Consider the following 20,983-nt stretch of genomic DNA (forward strand, 5'->3'; position numbering starts at 1 on the left):
TTTGGATGTTGTAATGGCCATTATTTCAGAATGAGATTTACCAGACCTCTCCGTTTCAGAGGCTTATGTTCTCTCAAACAGGCTTTAGAGATAGCCTCTGACTGAAAGAAGGAAATTTTAACCAACACAAACACCTGATTGTCGCAGCATGGAAGAAAGAGGGAAACTCTTAACTAACATCAGCATCTAAATGTCACAGCATGAATTGCTCTCATCTCTGGACTTACACAGGTTAAGGAGATGGCTATATTATAATGACAGGGAGTGATCTAGTGTGCCCTCACTTTGGAACTTGATTAAATCTCTCCTTCCCTTCTTATGGAAATAGCTTCTGCAGCCCCATAGTTATGATCTAGTCAACCACATAGATTGCTCTGTTTTGGTCCTTTGGTCACAATGTGATTCTCCCCTTCTCGTTCCCTGCCTCCTGCCTTCTCTTTTGCGATAATGTCAGCCAGTTGGGAAGCAGCCTGCTTCCGTTTGCTTGAAGGTGGGCATTAATGCTGTTTTTTTAACATACATAAAACGAGGGGGTATGGAGTGCCATGTTTCTGGCCTATGTTTGTCCTTTTCTTAAAATTAATTTTGAGTAAGTCACATAGCGCTGCATTGTTTCATTACTGAAGAACCTTAAGTGACTTTTTGACCCTCTTCATTCCTGAAATACATTTCCATCTTTAAAAAAAATATACATTACTGCCTAGTGTACTACTATGCTAGGCAGGCAGGCAAGCAGGCAAAAATACCTTTCCCCCACTTTAAAATAGGGCAAAGGGTACTGTCTGCACTCATGATCAAACGACACCTCCCTCTCTCTACACATTACCATTAAAGTGTAAGAAGAACACACACACTCAACCCAACACTACAGCAATCTAGGCAACTGTACAGCTAGAAAACCATATTTATTTGGACTACAATCATTCCAAGTAAGCAGTAGGCTTTAGCCCTAAAGCAACCTGGGATGGATTGGTCCTCATTAGGGTTGGGTTGGAATGCTTTAACAGGAACATTGTGTAGTTGGTATTTTTTAGAGCTATCCCTTCCCAGCCATTGCAGCAGGGGCTACAGAGTGGGATAATCTCTTGTGTAGCCAGCTTCTTTGCTTTGTTGGGGATGGGTCTCCAGAGTTTTAAGCACAGGATTTATCTGAGGTCTGATTTCACAAACAAGGAAAAATGCCTCAGGGTACAGTTACGCAGCAGGGAGTGAGAAAATTTGGGTCCCTTGGGAACTGTTGGGCTTGATTAGAACTATCTAATGAAGCCTGAACGTTCACATGGAAATAGCTCCTGCCAATATTGTGAAGTGGCTTAATAAGTGAGCCACTTCAGGATACAGTATTGGCAAATTAATCACTTATCCTGTTTGGCAAATATTCAGTATTATTTTTACTGTATATGACTATTGCTTATTAATCCTCTTCACGATATTGCAAGTTGAAAGAGGAACGCCAAGCCTCTTTCCTGAAGAGAAAGGTCTTCGTCCACTTGCAGAAGAACAGCAAAGATCGGGCCAACCTGCCCTCCTGTGGGAGGGAGTTCCAAAGTCTGGGAACAGCAACAAAGAAAGCCCTGTATCATGTCTCCACCAAACTCACTCGTGGTGGGACTGAGAGAAAGGCCTCCTATGATCTTAACACCCAGGCAGGCTTATAAAGAGAGATGTGGTCCTTGAAATAGCTTGGGCCCAATCCATTTAGGGCTTTATAGGTTAAAATTGTGCCCAGAAACGGATCAGCAGCCAGTGGAGCTGCTGTAACGGGTGTGTGTGATCTGGTGAAGTTTCCAAACACTTTGCAAAGCCAGACCCATGTACACTGCATTACAGCAATCCCACTGGAATGAAACTAAGATATGTGCGCCCTTGGCCAGATCCAACCTCTCTCAGAACTAGTTTTAACTGTGCAAAGACACTCCTGGCCATTATTAAAACCTGGGCATCCAGACTTAAGAGACGAATGCAGGAGAACACCCTAGCTGTGCTCCTGTATTTTCAGAGGGAGTGTAAACCCAACCAATACCAGCTGCAACCCTATTCCATGACCTGCCTTTCAACTGACCAAGAGCACCTGTGTCTTGTCTGGATTAAGTTTCAGTTTCTTGACCCTCATCCAGTCCATTACTGATACCCTGCGTGTGTGTGTGTTTAGTCGTTTAGTCGTGTCCGACTCTTCGTGACCCCATGGACCAGAGCACGCCAGGCCCTCCTGTCTTCTACTGCCTCCCGGAGTTGTGTCAGGTTCATGTTGGTTGCTTCGCAGACACTGTCCAGCCATCTCATCCTCGGTCGTCCCCTTCTCCTCTTGCCATCACACCTTCCTAACATCAAGGTTTTTTCCAAGGACTCTTTTCTTCTCATGAGATGGCCAAAGTACTGGAGCCTCAGCTTCAGGATCTGTCCTTCAAGTGAGCATTCAGGGTTGATTTCCTTTAGAACTGATAGGTTTGTTCTCCTTGCAGTCCAGGGGATTCTCAAGAGTCTCCTCCAGCACCACAATTCAAAGGCATCAATTCTTCGGCGGTCTGCTTTCTTTATGGTCCAGCTCTCACTTCCATACATCACGACAGGAAAAACCATAGCTTTGACTATTCGGACTTTTGTTGGCAAGGTGATGTCTCTGCTTTTCAAGATGCTGTCAAGATTTGTCATCGCTTTCCTCCCAAGAAGAAGGCGCCTTTTAATTTCAGGGCTGCTGTCTCCATCTGCAGTGATCATGGAGCCCAGGAAGATAAAATTTGACACTGCCTCCATATCTTCCCCTTCTATTTCCCAGGAGGTGATGGGACCAGTGGCCATGATCTTAGTTTTTTTGATGTTGAGTTTCAGACCGTTTTTTGCACTCTCCTCTTTCACTCTCATTACAAGGTTCTTTAATTCCTCTTCACTTTCTGCCATCAGAGTGGTATCATCTGCATATCGGAGGTTGTTGATATTTCTTCCGGCAATCTTAATTCCGGCTTGGGTTTCTTCCAGTCCAGCCTTCCGCATGATGTATTCTGCATATAAGTTAAACAAGCTGGGGGACAATATACAGCCTTGCCGTACTCCTTTCCCAATTTTGAACCACTCAGTTGTTCCATGACCAGTTCTAACTGTTGCTTCCTGTCCCACATATAGGTTTCTCAGGAGACAGATAAAGTGGTCAGGCACTCCCATTTCTTTAAGAACTTGCCATAGTTTGCTGTGGTCCACACAGTCAAAGGCTTTCGCATAGTCAATGAAGCAGAAGTAGATATTTTTCTGGAACTCTCTGGCTTTCTCCATAATCCAGCGCAAGTTAGCAATTTGGTCTCGAGTTCCTCTGCCTCTTCGGAATCCAGCTTGTACTTCTGGGAGTTCTCGGTCCACATACTGCTGAAGCCTACCTTGGAGGATTTTGAGCATAACCTTGCTAGCGTGCGAAATGAGTGCAATTGTACGGTAGTTGGAGCATTCTTTGGCACTGCCTTTCTTTGGGATTGGGATGTAGACTGATCTTTTCCAATCCTCTGGCCACTGTTGAGTTTTCCAAACTTGCTGGCATATTGAATGTAGCACCTTAACAGCTTCATCTTTCAAGATTTTAAATAGTTCAACTGGAATGCCATCACCTCCACTGGCCTTGTTGTTAGCCAGGCTTTCTAAGGCCCACTTGACTTCGCTCTCCAGGATGTCTGGCTCAAGGTCAGCAACTACATTGTCTGTGTTGCCCGGGATATCCAAATCTTTCTGATATAATTCCTCTGTGTATTCTTGCCACCTCTTCTTGACGTCTTCTGCTTCTGTTAGGTCCCTTCCATTTTTGTCTTTTATCATGTTCATCTTTGCGCAAAATGTTCCTCTAATATCTCCAATTTTCCTGAACAGATCTCTGGTCTTTCCTTTTCTGTTATCTTCCTCTATTTCTTTGCATTGTTCATTTAAGAAGGCCCTCTTGTCTCTCCTTGCTATTCTTTGGAAGTCTGCATTCAAGTTTCTGTAACTTTCCCTATCTCCCTTGCATTTTGCTTCCCTTCTCCTCTCTGCTATTTCTAAGGCCTCGTTGGACAGCCACTTTGCTTTCTTGCATTTCCTTTTCTTTGGGATGGTTTTCGTTGCTGCCTCCTGGACAATGTTACGAGCCTCTATCCAAAGTTCTTCAGGCACTCTGTCCACCAAATCTAGTTCCTTAAATCTGTTCTTTACTTCCACTGTGTATTCATAAGGGATTTGGTTTAGATTATACCTGAGTGGCCCAGTGGTTTTTCCTAATCTCTTCAGTCTAAGCTTGAATTTTGCTATGAGAAGCTGATGATCAGAACCGCAGTCAGCTCCAGGTCTTGTTTTTGCTGACTGTATAGAGCTTCTCCATCTTTGGCTGCAGAGAATATAATCAATCTGATTTCGATATTGCCCATCTGGTGATTTCCATGTATAGAGTCGCCTCTTGTGTTGTTGGAAAAGAGTGTTTGTGATGACCAGCTTATTCTCTTGACAAAACTCTATTAGCCTTTGTCCTGCTTCGTTCTGAACTCCAAGGCCAAACTTCCCTGTTGTTCCTTTTATCTCTTGGCTCCCTACTTTAGCATTCCAGTCCCCTAGAATGAGAAGAACGTCTTTCTTTGGTGTCAGTTCTAGAAGGTGTTGTAAATCTTCATAGAATTGTTCAATTTCAGTCTCCTCAGCAATGCTGGTTGGTGCATAAACTTGGATTATTGTGATGTTGAATGGTCTGCCTTGGATTCGTATTGACATCATTCTATCATTTTTGAGATTGTATCCCATTACAGCTTTTCCCACTCTTTTGTTGACTATGAGGGCCACTCCATTCCTTCTACGGGATTCTTGCCCACAATAGTAGATATGATAATCATCTGAGCTGAGTTCGCCCATTCCTGTCCATTTTAGTTCACTGATGCCCAGGATGTCGATGTTTATTCTTGCCATCTCCTGTTTGACCACCTCCAGCTTCCCAACGTTCATAGATCTTACATTCCAGGTTCCTATGCAGTATTTTTCTTTGCAGCATCGGATTTTCCTTTCACTTCCAGGCACGTCCACAGCTGAGCGTCCTTTCGGCTTTGGCCCAACCACTTCATTAGCTCTGGAGCTACTTGTACTTGTCCTCCACTCTTCCTCAGTAGCATGTTGGACGCCTTCCGACCTGAGGGGCCCATCTTCCAGCGTCATATCTTTTAGCCTTTTGTTTCTGATCATGGGGCGTTCTTGGCAAAGATACTGGAGTGGCTTGCCATTTCCTACTCCAGGTGGATTGCGTTTAGTCGGAACTCTCCACTACGTCCTGTCCGTCTTGGGTGTCCCTGCACGGCATAGCCCATAGCTTCTCTGAGTTACTCAAGCCCCTTCGCCACGACAAGGCAGCAATCCATGAAGGAGACTGATACCCTGCACTAGAACTGAAACACCTTCCTTGGATTCAGATGGAAGGGAGTTGGATGTCATCCACATACTGGTGACACTGAACCCCAAAACTCTGGACAACCTCTCCCAGCAATGCCACTTGGAACAGTCCCATGGTGATCATGATAGACATGATGTCCTGAACTTCTGATAAACTAATCTCTACATGGATGCTGAAGTCTTCCAGGACTTCAGGCTGAGGTGACTGTAACATTTCACCTGAGACCAGCTTAGGCAGGGAAACTGTTGTGCAAAGGGGTGGGTGACACACCAACAGAATCCTTATTCTCTTCTGGGCATTCACTCTCAGGTACATGCCCTCAAATGCTACAGTCTGTGGCACTGGGCATCTGGTAAAGGTGATTGAATTTTGATAGACCACTGCAACTCCACCTCCACCCTGCCCCCAGTCTTGCCTGCTCCTACACAGAGAGCCTAGGTAGACAAAGCTAAGGAAGACTAACTTCCCCCAATTTCCTCCAACTCTCTTTAATACAAGCCAGGTTAGCATGGTCATCCAGGATTTGATGTCTCACATTTCACTGAGCAGGTGTTTAAACAAAAGCATCTTCAGGAGGTTTACCATAAAGGCTATCCAGGTTATTTGAGTGGGATACCATTTTTTTGGGGGGGGGGGGGGCAACCAGCACTCTATTTTCTACCCTCCTCCCATGATGTTGTTGATGCTTCCCAACTCTATATCTCCTCTGTCATTGTAATGGCTGCTCCGTACTCTCTCTCTCCTTTGAAAACACATCCCTCTTTGATAATACACCCCTTCCACTCTTCTGTGCCACCACTGCATCTGCGGAGAGTCATCTAGTGAAGTTCTTTCAGGTGGTCAGGGGACTGTTGTACAGATGACCACAAAAGAAGGACACTGACCACTCGACGGCCTGCTGTGAGGATTTTGCAAGGTACTTTGCAAAAGAAAGTTGCTCAGATCCTCTCTGACATGATGCTGTAGTTAACATTAATCCTGTAACTTTGGCCCCTGCTTGCCCCGGTATAATCGATATGTTTCAGTTGATGTAGCCTGAGGTTGGGGACAGAATACAGTGGTGCCTCGCTAGACAGTTACCCCGCATGACAGTTTTTTCGCTAGACATTGACTTTTTGTGATCGCTATAGCGATTCGCAAAACAGTGATTCCTATGGGGGAATTTCGCTGGACAATGTTTGGTCCCTGCTTCGCAAACCAATTTTCACTAGACAACGATTTTGACAGCTCCCTCCGTGCTTGCAAAACAAGTGTTTTCGGGACCTAAGTTTCGCAAGACAGCTATTTAAACAGCTGGTCGGCAGTTCGCAAAGCGGCTTTCCTATGGCCGATCTTCGCTAGACAACGACGATTCTTCCCCATTGGAACGCTTTAAACAGGTTTCAATGCATTTCAGTAGGGAAATGCTTTTCACTAGACAATGATTTGCGAGGCAACACTGTATTTGGAGAGGTGAAAACCACCACATGGTACTGGACCTTTGCCCTTCTTGGCTTATAAAAGCAGCCGGAGGTGCCCTGGCTAACTGAGTTAGGGGAGTGGTGAATTGCCTCCTTGCAATAAGGCAGGGTACCAGAATGCCTAAAAGAGGCAGTAGCAAGACCTATGTTTAAAAAGCGCTTGTTGAATCTCACTATATTAGATTATCAGCCAATCTCCAATATTCTATTTTTGGGCAAGGTTTTGGAGCGTATGGTGGTGTCCCAGCTCCAGAGGTTTCTGGATGAAGTGGATTATCTAGATCCATTTCAGTCTGGCTTCAGGCCTGATTACGGAACAGAGATTGCTTTGGACACCTTGGGGGACGACCGATGCTGGGAACTGGACATGGGGAGTCTGTCCCTGTTGATTCTCTTGGAGGTTTGGCAGAATTTGGTGTGAGGAGAACTGAGTGTAGCCTCAATAAACTGTAAATAATAATAAACAACTTCTTCCTATGCAGCAGATTAAAAATAGCTAATAGAAAGTAGTTTAAACTAAGGTCTCCCTTAGTAAATCACACCTTTTTTTAGTTTATCTTGAATTATTTCTTCTTATTTCTTTCAATACATTCACAGACTCTGGTGTGAATAAGAATAAAAGGTTTCATTGTACTCACAGTTCTTATTATATAAAAACAAATGCCATATTTTGTGGAAATGTTGACTTGTTACCTTACAGATTAACTGTAATTATGATTACAAATTACCTGCTCAGTTTTCTTCATTGTTAACTAACTGACTGGTTATGTTGCTGACACAATGCTTGACTCTAAGTGTTCTCGTCTCACTCCACAACTGTAACACACTGACAGACTACTAATGTAATGTAAAAAAAAGGGGGGGGGACATCTGCGGTAGAGACAGAAGCAATTGGCTGCCACCGAGCTGACTGATAGCAACTCCAGTCCAGAAAGGTCCCTCCGAGCCAAAACTTCCTTAAATGCATCATATGAGGGTACAATATATCCAACAGGTTCTGCTGAACCTGTTAGTGGCTTTTGGTGCCCTTGACTATGGTATCCACCTGGGATGGGTGTCCTGCAGGTGCTGTCTTACAGTGGTTCCAGACCTTCCTGGATGGCCTAACTCAGAAGGTGATATTAGGGGGATCCTGTTTGACACCCCGGCTGTTGGTCTATTACATCCCTTGCGGCTCAGTCCTGTCCCCCATGCTATTCAACATCTACATGAAACCTCCAGGAGGTTTGTTGCTATCAGTGTACGGATGACACCCAACTCTCTTTCTCCTTCCCATCGGATTCCAAGAAAGCTGTTTTGTATTTAACCCACTGTCTGTTGTCAATAATGGACTAGATGAGGGCCAATAAACTGAAACGTAATCCAGACAAGACAGACGTCTGTCAAAAGGCAAAGTCCTGAGACCTTCTGAGTGGCAGGAACTATGGCATCATCCACCGCTCTGTTCAGACTTCCCTGCAATTCTCACAAGAGCTAGGGAAGCAATAGATTTCCCCAGGAGCAGTTATCTTATCACAAACAATTTGAATTGTAATGCAAAGTGTTTGAAGGAAGCTTGATCTTGGATGGGTCATTAAGAGCAATTACGTGTACAAAACACCTCCTCCTGGTAGAAACACAAACATGCCAGAAATAATTTCTTGGCAGAGTTGAATACAGATGCCTCCATTTTTAGATACTTGGGAAGGTGTGTGAATTTGACTACTATGTAGTGACTGTCATGATGATCACATGCATTTCCAAATTTCCCAGTACACCACTGATGATGATGCTGGTTGAAAGGAAAGGCAATTAAAAACCTCCAATATATGCATACTTACTTAGAAGTACATAGGGGTGTGAAGCGAACCCTGGCCAATCCTTTTTTTAACAGGGTCACAGTGTGATTGCCTGGGTGGCATATATAATCAGCCTATCCTGGAGCCTGAAGGAGGGGGAGACTAGAAGGATGGGATAATCAGAGAGAGGCCTCCAGAGGGTTTTAAGGGGAAAAAGAAAAATATACTGTATAAGGGTTATGATAAAAAGGGGGAATATAGTATTGAGCAAATGTTAAAGCCAAGTAGCTTATGGGTATCGATTATCTTAATAGGTTGTTGTAGCTGAAGAAAAAGTCAAGCTCACATTTGTTCCCAGTCTAATTTTCCTATGTAAATAAAATTTATCATTTTCACTCTTTAGCCACTGGGTCTGGTGGTATTAATCGTTGGTGTCAGACATGCTACTGGAAAGGTGTCTTCAAAGGTGGCGTGCCTGGGTTGGGGCTGGTCACAAAGGGTCTTGTCCCTAGTGAAGTTTCATGCATATGTGTTTGTGCCTCCTCCCCCACCATGCCTCCTGCAAGTGGAGACAGCCTATGTGGCTTTGGGCAAGCTCTACAGTCCCAGGATGCCCCCAGAAGAAGGGAAGGTTAAAACCACTTCTGAGCATTCTCTACCTGGAAAACTCTGCAAAGGGTCACCACAAGTCAGAATTGACTTATTGGCACATGATTATTAAGGAGGCAAAGATGGCCCAGTAGCTTAATACAGTCTTACTGCCATGAGTAACCTAAATCCCAATGATTTTAATGGGTCTCCTCTAAGTATGGCTCTTTTTTGTCTAACACATTTTTTAATTACCAAAATGACAAACCAGTCAAGAAAAGGTTGTTACAGATAATCAGATTGGAAACTTACACTTAACTGCAATTGAATTTCAGTCTACTTTATATCGCTTGTAAACAGTATATGATTTGTTATTCTATCTTAGTTTTGTATCTCTAACATGGCTGACCTATGGTCGTCAGAACAATAACATTTCAAGGTTGTTGCAGAGCAGATTTTTGAAGGCAAGGACAGTACATAGAGTCCTTTTCAAAGTGCAGTTGGGTATGTCAGGATGGGAAGTTAAGGCATTGATCTTTCCTGTAAAAATGGGGTGGGTGGAGTGGGGTAGAGATGGACATTACAAATGTGAACTGACCTGTCTGGAAAGCATTATATACTGTAGTATGTAACCCAGCTAAGGGAAGCCATGACTGAGGCACTAAGTGTCAGCATGCTCTCTAAGGGCCTTAAAACCCTAGGATGGGACCTTAGGCGACAATCCTGAATATGGTTCTACAGTAGTCAGTCCTAATAAAAGAAATTCCAAGTCAGTTGCAGCAATCCCTCATCCCACTGGATTTTGTGGAACTTACTTCTGAGCAAATATGCTTGGAACTGTAGTGTAAGATCTCAATGTATTGTCTTAAGATCCACAGAAAGAACGCTCATGCCTTCTGCTTCAGTTATAGCTCACCTTTTGCTACATCATCTTTAAAGAGTCTCTTTTCTTTTATTGGACCTTACAATGCACCCTGGTAATGTATCTACTCAGATATACGCTCCATGGTGTCCAGTGGGGCTTCCTATCAGGAAAATGTGCATAGGATGATTGAACCATAGCGCACTGCAGCTGGATCAGGACTTCTGGGTGGCATCCTTAACTTAATACTAGCAAGGAAATCTTGTTAAACCTAGTGGGAGTTATGGAGAAGAAAGCCTGTGTGATTGGATTGAGCTATAAGGCTACCTCTGGGAGTCTGACTAAGCTGATGAAAGTGCCCTAACTCTTATTTCTTCCATCCTACCCCCTGGGCTTGTTTATGTTATTTGTCTGGCTGATTGTGTTGTGTTGGTTTTCTTCCAGCTTTATTTATTTCAACATGCCGATTGTAAGAATGGTTCTATATTGTTCTTGTATATTATTACCATTTTGGGAATAAACCCTGTTTTTACACTTTGGGATGTGTTGGCTATTAGATCATAGACTGTTGTTCTTCTATTAAAATAGCAGATGTAAAACAGAAAGAAAGATTGTATAAGCAGTGTGAAGAAATTGCTTTTTAGTACAGTATACAACTCCCACTGGCTGTGCTAGCTGGAACTGGCTGGGAGTTATACTCCTGTATATACTGTATAACATTAACCTTTTGAAGCTCTAAACTCTTTCTATACCAGGGTTGAAGAAGTTCTGGCTCAGCAGAGGTTTTTGGACTCTGCTTTCCATCAGCTCCAGCCAGCGTAGCAGAGGATGATTAAGGATGAGTTTCTCTTTGTATTTTTTTTTTTAAATCACCATCGTTAAATGCAAAAATGGGTTTAACTTCCTATCTAGTTTAGCCCTAAATTGCACTTTTTGTAAACATCCCATTACTGGTGATCTGCAGCAATGCTAAATTTAAATCAAGATGTGAAATGGCGGGATCCAGGTGGCATATTTTGGTTCTCTTCGTTCATATCCCCTTAAACTCTTAACACTCTCTTGTTTATGCATATCTTGTCAAAAGCTTGAGGCTGGTCCTGTTACTAGACAAGCTTAACAGGTGGTTCCAGGGTTGACCCTACCATTACACAGAAGAAGGTGACTGGCTGGGGTAGCAGATTCTGGATGTCCTGAAAAAGCAGGGTATGGTTGGTTATTTGAATGATCATTACTATATTTTGACCAAGAGTGATGGGGAGAGATGCTTGTGGGATTTCCTGCTTCATGTACCAAAATAATTTGGAGGGGGCTGTGAGGAGCCTGCACCTTGGGCGGGGTGTGTATGGGGATTGCCTTTTGCTGATCCTCTTCAGGCAGCAAAATGGCTTCAGCCAGGTCTGGAAGTCACCCCAGGCAGGGAACACTAAGGAGTCATTGTACTCTCCAGCACACATGTTCCCTTTGAGCTCCAGGACATTTCTGCCTTCTTGAGCCAGTGCAGTGTTGCTGGCCTTGGCTGGCTACCTTTGCCTCATCCCAAAAAACTTACAGACAACACTGTTAGTAAATTACCCTGAGCAGCTAGTCAGCAAACCTAGACCATACATTTCACCAGGTATCATACAGGTACTACTCACCTTCCTATGCTCATGTGACTCACACTGGTGTCATGGCTGATGTGTTGTACCATTCTTGTGTGCTGAGAGTGAGCAGTCATCAAGCAGTTGAGAGAGCATGTTATGGGCTGGGGTTGGTGGACAGACATGTGTTTGAGCACCATAGCTTGTCCTGCATCCTCTTATCTGTCCTGCTGTCTTCAAGTGCAGTAAAGGACCCACCATCAAACGCCCCCAGTAGGTGTTGGGCAATCTTAACAACTTCCATCCAATTATGAATATACTATTCTTGGGCAAGGTGATTGAGAAAGAGAGGTGGCAAATCAGCTACAAACATACCTGGATGGGATGGGGCACTGAGACAACACTGGTCATGCTGCAAGATGACCTTTTACAAGAGACTGCTCTGTTGCAGTTTGTTGAATAGTTGTATACTGTATTTATAGCTGTGGGATCAGCATTTGTCCTTTTCAGGAGATTGGGTGATTATGGTGATCAGCGTGTTTTTGTTGTAGGTGTATTGTTGTGATAAGGGGGGGTGGTTGAGTTCGGTGCTGAGAAATTGAGCTTCACCGTTCCAATTTGCATGGTCTACCAGTGTTTTGATTATGCCTCTTTTTGTCATGGGTGGTAGTTGGAGTTTTCTGTAGGTACCTGTCTGTGTGGGTGGTCTAAACCATCTCAACAGAATCCACCCAAATATACAATTCACCACGGAAAAAGAAATAGAGGGCCAAATCCCTTTCTTAGATGTCATGGTCATACGCAAAACTGACCTCCTATTGGGACACAAGGTCTACAGAAAACCCACCCACACAGACTGGGTGGCACTCAGGGTGACTTATCTTGTCCTTAAGCTAAATATTTGGGACCAGCCCTGCAAAACTGTCTTGCCCACCACTCTCCAATGCATTTATTCCGTTTTTCTTTCATAGCCCAGCTTCTTGGCGCTTTTGATGGCCAGAAGCAAATGTGGACAAAGCTTTTATATCTTTAACACCTTGTGTTGGAAGAGGATCGAAACTGGGGAAATCTGAATTTAAAAACATTACTTTTAGGATGAATAACCACAATGGTAAGCCAAGCTGTAATTGAGGGTGTAATCAAACAACAGTAAAGGTAATCTGATCACACCAGAACAAGTTGCTTGAATGAGAATCGTCTCCCTTAAAGCAACCCTTCCATCAGCTGGGGAATCATTCCAGCCTAGTCCCTAAAGTAGAAGCTCTATAGACATTGGACAGATGGGATTGGACTGGAGCGCATTTCCCGGTGTATTGTATGACCACAGAGGAAAAGGTCACACTGGGCCATGCCACAGAGGTCCAGACTGTGATTTATTTCTTCTTGTGATCACACCCTGAGTAGGCTGTTGCTCTGGGGCTCAAAATATCCTACTTCGTCTCATTTAAGAGTGGCTTCAGCATGCCATTTTATATATTCACCTTTAAAGTGGTTTTCCAAACTCATATGGCAGAAAGCTTCTTTTGCATTGGAACCCTCCTATCGGGCCTCTCTCTGCTTTAAGCCTCAAACTGTTTGCCCCACAAGACCCAGAGTCCCTTTCAGCTCCCCAGCTTTCAATCACTTTGCCTGCTCAGCATTGCTGTTTTTCCTTTCCTTCGTCCTAACAACAGAAAGCTTCCCTCCTCTTTTCGTCCTTCTCCTTATGCGTTTGCTGCTTTTACCCATCCTCCCAATGTTGTTGTTTTTTACCCTACAGCCAACTCTCCCCCACTTTGGTCAGGCATTTTTTATTTAGGCTGCTCTCTCTTAGCTTCCCTACCTCCTGCACCCTCTTCTAATTCAGCAGAAACTGCAATACACTATTCATTAACACTCCCATGGTACTTGTTTTCTCTGGAACAGAAAGAATGGTTTGAACATTCCATAACACTCATTGCACTCAGCCAGTCACTGAAGGATAAAGAATTTGGAGGTAAACTGGCAGCGGGCAGTTTATACATTCTCTGGCATTTAGTACTCTCTCTCTCTCTCTCTCTTGAAATGAGGAATAGTATATAGGCATCAGACATATCAAGCACTTCATTCACCGGCACCTTTCAAAAGAAAAGGGCACCCATCTCCATAACTATTCCTCAAACATAGCCAAAAACAAAGAGTGAAAGAAAAAAAATTTGTATGTCCAGTAGCGAGTGGCACCATAACATCATTTGACAACTGGGCCGCTGCCGAAAGTAAGCAACGGATCTTCCTGCTGTCTAGCTTTTAATTTTTGCACCCATGGATGTAAAGATGTTTAGTGAGATTGCTGTCACCTTAATGGATTTTCTGGAAAGGAGAAAGGGCAACAAGTTAATAGAAGCCTGAGGCATGTTTTGGAATTTAAACACATAACATCCATATAAGAACAGTGGAACATTTTATTTCTGGGTACGAAGCTCCTGCCACCAGACATTATCTCCTGCTATTTAAGTTGAGAGCCAGAATTCTGTGGATTTGTTCCTGCGATGCTTGAAGATGATTCACCCAGAAAGGGGCGGCAAAAAGGTGGCCCCGGTGCCTCTGTTATGGCGGGCATGACAAAAATGAAAAGGAAGAGCTGCCCCTCGAAAGCACTGTTGGCTGAGGTACTTTCTGTCGTGCTAAATGCCAGTGTGTGGGAGTGTTTGTGAACAGAACTGGCTCACTGTGGTTCGTCTGATCGGTGTTGTAGTGGAGCCAGGGCCGACAGAGTCAAACCAGAGGGCCAATTTTGATTAGCAGGGGTGATGACAAATGGTCACCCCTCCACCCCAGGTTTTCCTGTGTCCCCCCCCCTCTGACTTCAGCTCCACGATCACAGCTCACAGTGTGTATGCTTTATTTTGCTACTTTTTAAGGAAAGAACACATATCTCTAATGTGTCACCAATGCTAAACAATAATAAAGAGAAGCCAAGTAAGACACACAACAGAGCATCACAAGCAAACGAACAACTCCTACAAGTGTCATCTTGCCAACCTCTCTGCTCTAAGCTGAGCTGTCCTCTTCCCAGTAGCTGAGGTGAGGAATGAATTTTCCAAGCAGTGACACTATGCTTTTATCAGCTAGTCCTGCTATAATTTAAATGGGGGCAGGGGGTGCTTCTGAATGGGGTATTAAGAGCCATTACAGTTCTAAAAGACTTGTTCCTGGCACAGATCAAAACTGCTAGAACTAAGACTAGCAGAGTTGTTTGCTTTTAAAAATCATCTTTGGAGTACATGGCTAAAGAGGTTGTCATAGTGGTTACCTGCAGGTCAGAATTTAACCCCCATGCCCCTGAATTTGGCCACCATTTGGAAAAAATGGCACTGGGAAATTTACTGCCCTAGGAAAACGCTTGCCCTGTAGTTTGACGTTTCTTTTTAGCAGTAGGAAGTTGGTGTATTTTTTGGTAAGTTAGTCCCCCATTCGAAGGGCTACCTGTAGACCATCTTCTGTTGAAAGGGTGTGATTTTAAGATGAAGAACTACAGAAAATTAGATCAGAGACCTTGTGATGTAGCTGGTTCCCTCTATGTCTACAGGCTCAGCAAGCACATAGGTCACCTGATCACCGCTTTCCCCACTCAAGTGAGAGGCACTGCAATTTTATTTAAATTATAAAGACCATTATGATATTACAAAGCTCATCCCCATGTGACATCAAAAGAGCATGCCCCTGACCTCATTGCAGCAATGGGTGATTTCAGCAGCATTATGGGACATTTTTTTCAGATTTCCCAGAAGCCTGAGAGCCACATTGCTAAGGGGGAGAGAATGTAAGGAGAAAAGGTGTGTCAAAAGATTTTAATATTCCGTATTTAAATGCTGCTGCTTGTTTTTAAAGGTTGCTGCAATCTGTTTTTGTTAACGGAAAATGGATTAAAGTTTTAAAAAGTAGGTTTTTAAGATGAGAAGCCTCATTGAACTCTCTAATGCAAAAATAATGTGAGAATATTAGAGTGGTATGCTGTAGTTTTCTCTCTTGGAAAATGTAATCATACAACATAGCATATATACATATATCTGTTTGTGTGTATATATATCTGTGTGTTTATATAGGAAAGATTGTCATGTTGCAGTTACGTGATGGAGCATTCTAACCTATAAGAATCTTTCTGACATGAACTAATAGAAGCTAGGAAGCTTAATGTGAGATAGATATATAACGCAAGTGGCATTTGGTTATATGTTGGTCAATTAGGTTGTTAGTTGTCTGTTAGATAGCCTGGAAGTTATGTTAGTTAGAGATACATATCAAGAGTAACTATGTTTGTAAAGTTTAAAGATAATGCCATATTCTTCTGTGTATAAGACTATACTTTTGTCTAAAACCTTTAGACTAAAAATTGAGGGTTGTCTTATACATGGAAGTAAGCTGAGGAGAGAACAAAAACAAGTGGAGGGGAAAGAGGGATCAAAGCGATTCTGCAGCACTTTTATCCCTTTCCCCCTACACTTGCTAAGCCCCACTTAGATTTCATAATTTTGGATTAGAAAAGTGGGAGGGCGTCTTATACATGGGGGCATCTTATACACAGAAAAATACAGTACTAATATAAGTTTAAAGCTACTATACCAATATAAACAAGTCAAGCACAAGTCTACATATAAAGTACCTGCCTAAAGATGACTCTTAAGACTCATAGAAACTAGCACTGCAGATTTCTCTTCACAGAGGTTAATAGACCATTTTGGTGACTTCATACCACTAACCTTAATTAATTTTCATCCCTGGTAATCTTGTTTCATCTCTTATCAGGGCAATAGGTAGTTTCCTCAATAGAGCTCCTTCCCCACAGCAAAATTAGCATACCTTTAGACGGGAAGGGACTCATTCTGGGATTACACACATCAAAGAACGCTTTGGTCCACTTTGTAATATAATACAGTATTCTACTCATACAAGATAAAGCAGGAATGTCCAATCCTTTTTCCAGTTTCTCCTTTGAAATGTTTGAAGGGGAAAAGCAAATGTGAGAATTAAAGGTGAAAATAAAATTAAACAAAAGGACAAAAAGTAGGTGGCACCTTAGAGACAAACTTTTATGGTTTTTAATGTGAGTTTTTGTGGACACTTCATCAGACATAAGCACAAAAGTGAGAAATTTCTCTTCACACATTGACGCTTCTGGTTGTCCTTAGAATTCGCATCAGTCCGTAGGGTTAATCACTGGTGAAAGCAATATTTTCCCGATTCCATGTTTTTCCAAATACTCCATTTCTCCACACCTTCTCCCACTCCGTTTTAGGGCATGATGATGATGCAGATGATGCACCAGCAAGTAAGTTCTGATATGGTGACCCCTTTCAGAGGTTTCCAGGTAAAGAATACTTAGAAGTGATTTACCATTCCCTTCTTCTGAGGACACCCTGAGATTGTGTGGCTTGTCAATTTGAATGAAATAATAATGACCCCTCCTGCTTCCACGTTATACCCTTTGCTGATGGAAGGAACCCAGGATTTCATTGTCCTTTTAACCTTGGCAGAGGAGTGGAGCTTAGTGGATGGGAGATGAATGAATGGAGAATGGGAGGTGAGAGGGAAGGAGATGAGGCAGGACTCAAGGGTTTTGTCTGCAGCCCTGGAAGGAGATTGCTTGTTCTTCCGCTCTAGCTGTTCTCTGTCTCTGGAGTGTGAAGGCCGTGCTAACGAGGCATGAAGGGAATTTTGACAGGAGAAAGGGTCATGAATATGATAGACACCTCGCTGTACGACAGTCCCAGTTTCTCCTAGCTGAAGAGTGCCACCCCCTTTTAGGACCACAGTTAAGTCATTAGTATGACTTCCTTTGCTGCAAAGGGATGGTAGGAACAGGGGCCTGTTTGCAAGCTTGCTTGCTTATGGGGTGCTAGACTATAAGATGTTGAAAAAAAAGAGAAGGAAGCATGCAACCAATTCTCTGAAACAAACCAAAAAAAGTGATTTAAAATCTTCAATTATCTTCAGGTACTACACATGGGAAAGGGCTTGAGTCAAAGTAAAGGCTGCTGATCCCTGCACATGGCATTTGGAATGAAGCATTTAGATTTTACACATAGACCTGCACAGTCACACACACACAAAAAGAAACTTGTTTAAACAAACAAACAAATGACAAGCTCAGATTTGGCAACAACAAGAATGAAAGGAGTTCTCTGAAGAATAGCAGAAGATAAATCCAAACAACCAAGAGGAAGTAATAAAATGTCTTTGGAAAATTACACCAGAAATTAATTTCCCCCCTTTTTGGTTTCTCCTAGGATGCCGTTTGGCTGCATTGGACTGCGGAATGAAAAGAACTACAACAGCCTGTCTGATATCACCGACAAGTATGAGATTGGGCAGCTGTTACGAGCGTAAGTAGGCAGCTCTCTTTTAACCCCTCCTGGAAGGAACGTTACTTGCACTCGGGGTGATGGTGGTGATCATCCTCACTCCAGCCTAGCCCTGGCCAGCCAGTTTGCCATGCCACCAGATGGAAGGAAAAGTACTGGAGATAACATACAGGCCGGGAAGAAATGAACCGTTTCCTCTTGGCTGCTGAAAAAGACAATCAACAGCCCCTTCAGGATGGTTATACGTGACAAATGTTCCAGGCCAAGACTTTTTCCTGCCTGAGGCATAGCAGCAAATGGTCTACATGTGGCAGAAAATTCCACTAGCACTTTTCCTCATCATTGGCAGTAAAAGTATAATAGCATAGTAAACTGTTAAAAATTCACTGCCTTTTCAAGATACCTGGTGACTCAGGGGGGCCTTTTCACTCTGCCCAGTAGCAGAGCTGGCCTTAGATATCAAGCCTCTTTGGTATATCTCATAGAACACAGTCATTTCCAAGGTCTACCATCTTATCTTTATTTATTTATACATCGAATGTATAATCCACTTTTCCTCACAGTGATGTAAGTGGCTCTGTCCCATCCCTCCATGTCAAGCACGTAAACATGATTTATTCTCAAGCCAACTCTCTTGAGGTAAGTTAGGCTGAGAGAACTGGTGACTAAACAAGGGCAACCAATGAACGTTCATGAGTTGGTGAGGATCCCAGGTGTCCTGAGCTAGGTTCTCCTGGATGGCATTCTAACTTACTTTTCATATACAAAAACCTAAGGCATGAAGGGCAGGTCTGCCAAGGCCAGATATTAAGGTACTGTATTAGTCTTGATAGCTAAAAGACAGGTCTAAATTATGGAGGTAGTACACTTCTAAACTAGAGGATAATGATGCAGTGGGACCGGGCTCAAGGCTTGGGGATTTTCTTGAGGAGAAAAGCTTGCTGGGACAGTTGGCCTTAGGTCTGACCTTCCAGCAGGGTAGTCCACAAAGCAAATGTATGTTTCTTTTTGTCCTCTGCTGTCCTGTAGGAAGGAGTTCTGTGAGATCTGTGTAGCCCGTGAACGCCAGACAGAAAGGTTGTTCATCTGCAAAAAGTTTCTCAAGAAAGATGGGCGCAAGGTCCGAAGGGCAGCAAAGAATGAAATCCTCATCCTGAAGATGTGAGTGTCCATCAGTTTGCTCTCTCTCTCTCTCTCTCTCTCTCTCTCTGTGTGTGTGTGTGTGTAGAGATGGAGCTGACACCTATCACCTTTTAATATATGTTGGGGGTCCAGCAGCTCCCACAGACATTGATATTTGCTCCAGGGCCTGTGAAAACTACAGTTTTAAAGTCACTTCAGATCCCCTGTTATGACATTGAGGCACTGTGGGAGGGTGATTTTTTATTGTTATTTTTTAAAATGGCTGCTCAGATAGCTTTTTTTCTGCCCCAAGCCTGGAATTGGCCTCCACTTGTATGGTAAGGGCTTGCCAAATGGCTTACTGCCAAGGATCCTCTCCTCAGTCTTAGAGCCAAAATGAGAGTACATTTATGCACCGGTGACCTTCTGGGGTACACATGACCCCCATGAGTGTCCACTCGCAATTATCTGTATGGAAATGTGTGTGTTCCTCCGTCTTGCTGAGGAAGCAAGCTGAGCTTCTGTAAACAACAACATTCCCTGTAGCTTCTTCTCAGTAACTGCCAAATTGATAGGATGTATAATGAGTACATGGTTACCAAGTCATAGTTAAGCTCCCAGCTAAATGTTTAGGAATAGAAGGAAAAGGCTGGAAAGGGGGAGGGGAACATTTCACAAAGGCAATATGTCTCAAGGTAGTAAAGTTGCGATCTATGTGTTTTGTGCCAGGGCTTCTATGCTTTTAGTACAGAAGGCAAAAATTCGTTAAATAAAGTTCTAATTTTAATTGAAACCATGTGTTGGAAATATCCTCTCTTGTTCAAAGCAGCTACTGGAATGAAAAAAATATGGCACCCTTCTGGGCCAGGCCAAGTTATTTTGCTGCCCTAGAGAACATCCTACCCTTATTTCATATACGGAAAAAAAATTATTTGGAGTTTGGAAGGGGACAGTGTTTTAATTTGCATTAAAGTGCAAATTTTGGATATCTGCTTAATAACAGACCAAACCCTAAAAACCTTTAAAGTAAAGATTATGCAACAAAGCTAGATCAGACACTATTTTCTTTAGCTTTGGCATGCGATGGCTTCATACTTAAGAGCTGGCTCTAGCACCTCTTATAGCATGCCACAGCCTTATATATATAGACTGGGGCTGAGATTTGCAGTGGCCTATGCCAGGACGTTCTCTCACCCAATCAGGTTCTGAGATATATTTGCAACAGTACCCTCCTCAAACAAAACAATATGAAGGTTTTCTCATCTGTTAAGCTTAGGATGAGATACAGTACAGTATACTGTATAGTTCTGTGAGAGGTGCGCCCAACTCAACCCCAAAAGGACTATAATTTTAAGGGAAAGATTGTGCAAGGAGAAGAGAGTTTCACAACTATTTCTCCTCATACCTTCTCACAGACTTACCAGCTTAAAGCTGCTTTCATCCCTGATGGAGAAAAGAGATAAGCATTCACTTGCCAGGGGTGCCAATAGATGAGATTCAGATGTTTTTGGACTGTGACTGCCACCCTCTTCAGGCAACATACTCAATAATGAGAAATGATAGGACTGCCACCTGCCCTTTGGCAGCTGTTATTGCCCATCAGTTCTCTTCTCTTCTCTTCTCTTCTCTTCTCTTCTCTTCTCTTCTCTTCTCTTCTCTTCTCTTCTCTTCTCTTCTCTTCTCTCTCTCTCTCTCTCTCTCTCTCTCTCTCTCTCTCTCTATCTATCTATCTGTCTGTCTGTCTGTCTGTCTGTCTGTCTATCGTCTTTTCATGATGTAAGTCACCTCGGGTCCTTTTAAGGAGAAAGGTGAAATAAAAATATTTTAAATAAATCAATAAATGTTTAATCTGCTGCTTTTTTTTCCTCACAAAGAGACTCAAGGCTATTC

At 43.1% G+C, this 20,983-nt stretch overlaps 1 protein-coding gene across 1 annotated transcript in view; it reads left to right on the plus strand.

Moving 5' to 3' along the window:
* LOC110081189 (caM kinase-like vesicle-associated protein) overlaps positions 1-20,983 on the plus strand; it is a 46,806-nt gene that overhangs the window by 12,746 nt on the left and 13,077 nt on the right. Inside the window, exons 2-3 of the mRNA XM_020797709.3 lie at positions 17,897-17,992; positions 19,001-19,132. Of these exons, the coding sequence (XP_020653368.3) occupies positions 17,898-17,992; positions 19,001-19,132 (227 nt within the window). The 5' untranslated portion in view covers position 17,897. The remainder of the gene's footprint in view (positions 1-17,896; positions 17,993-19,000; positions 19,133-20,983) is intronic.

This window comes from Pogona vitticeps, chromosome 2, assembly GCF_051106095.1.
Source record: "Pogona vitticeps strain Pit_001003342236 chromosome 2, PviZW2.1, whole genome shotgun sequence".
NCBI classification, from domain to species: domain Eukaryota; kingdom Metazoa; phylum Chordata; class Lepidosauria; order Squamata; family Agamidae; genus Pogona; species Pogona vitticeps.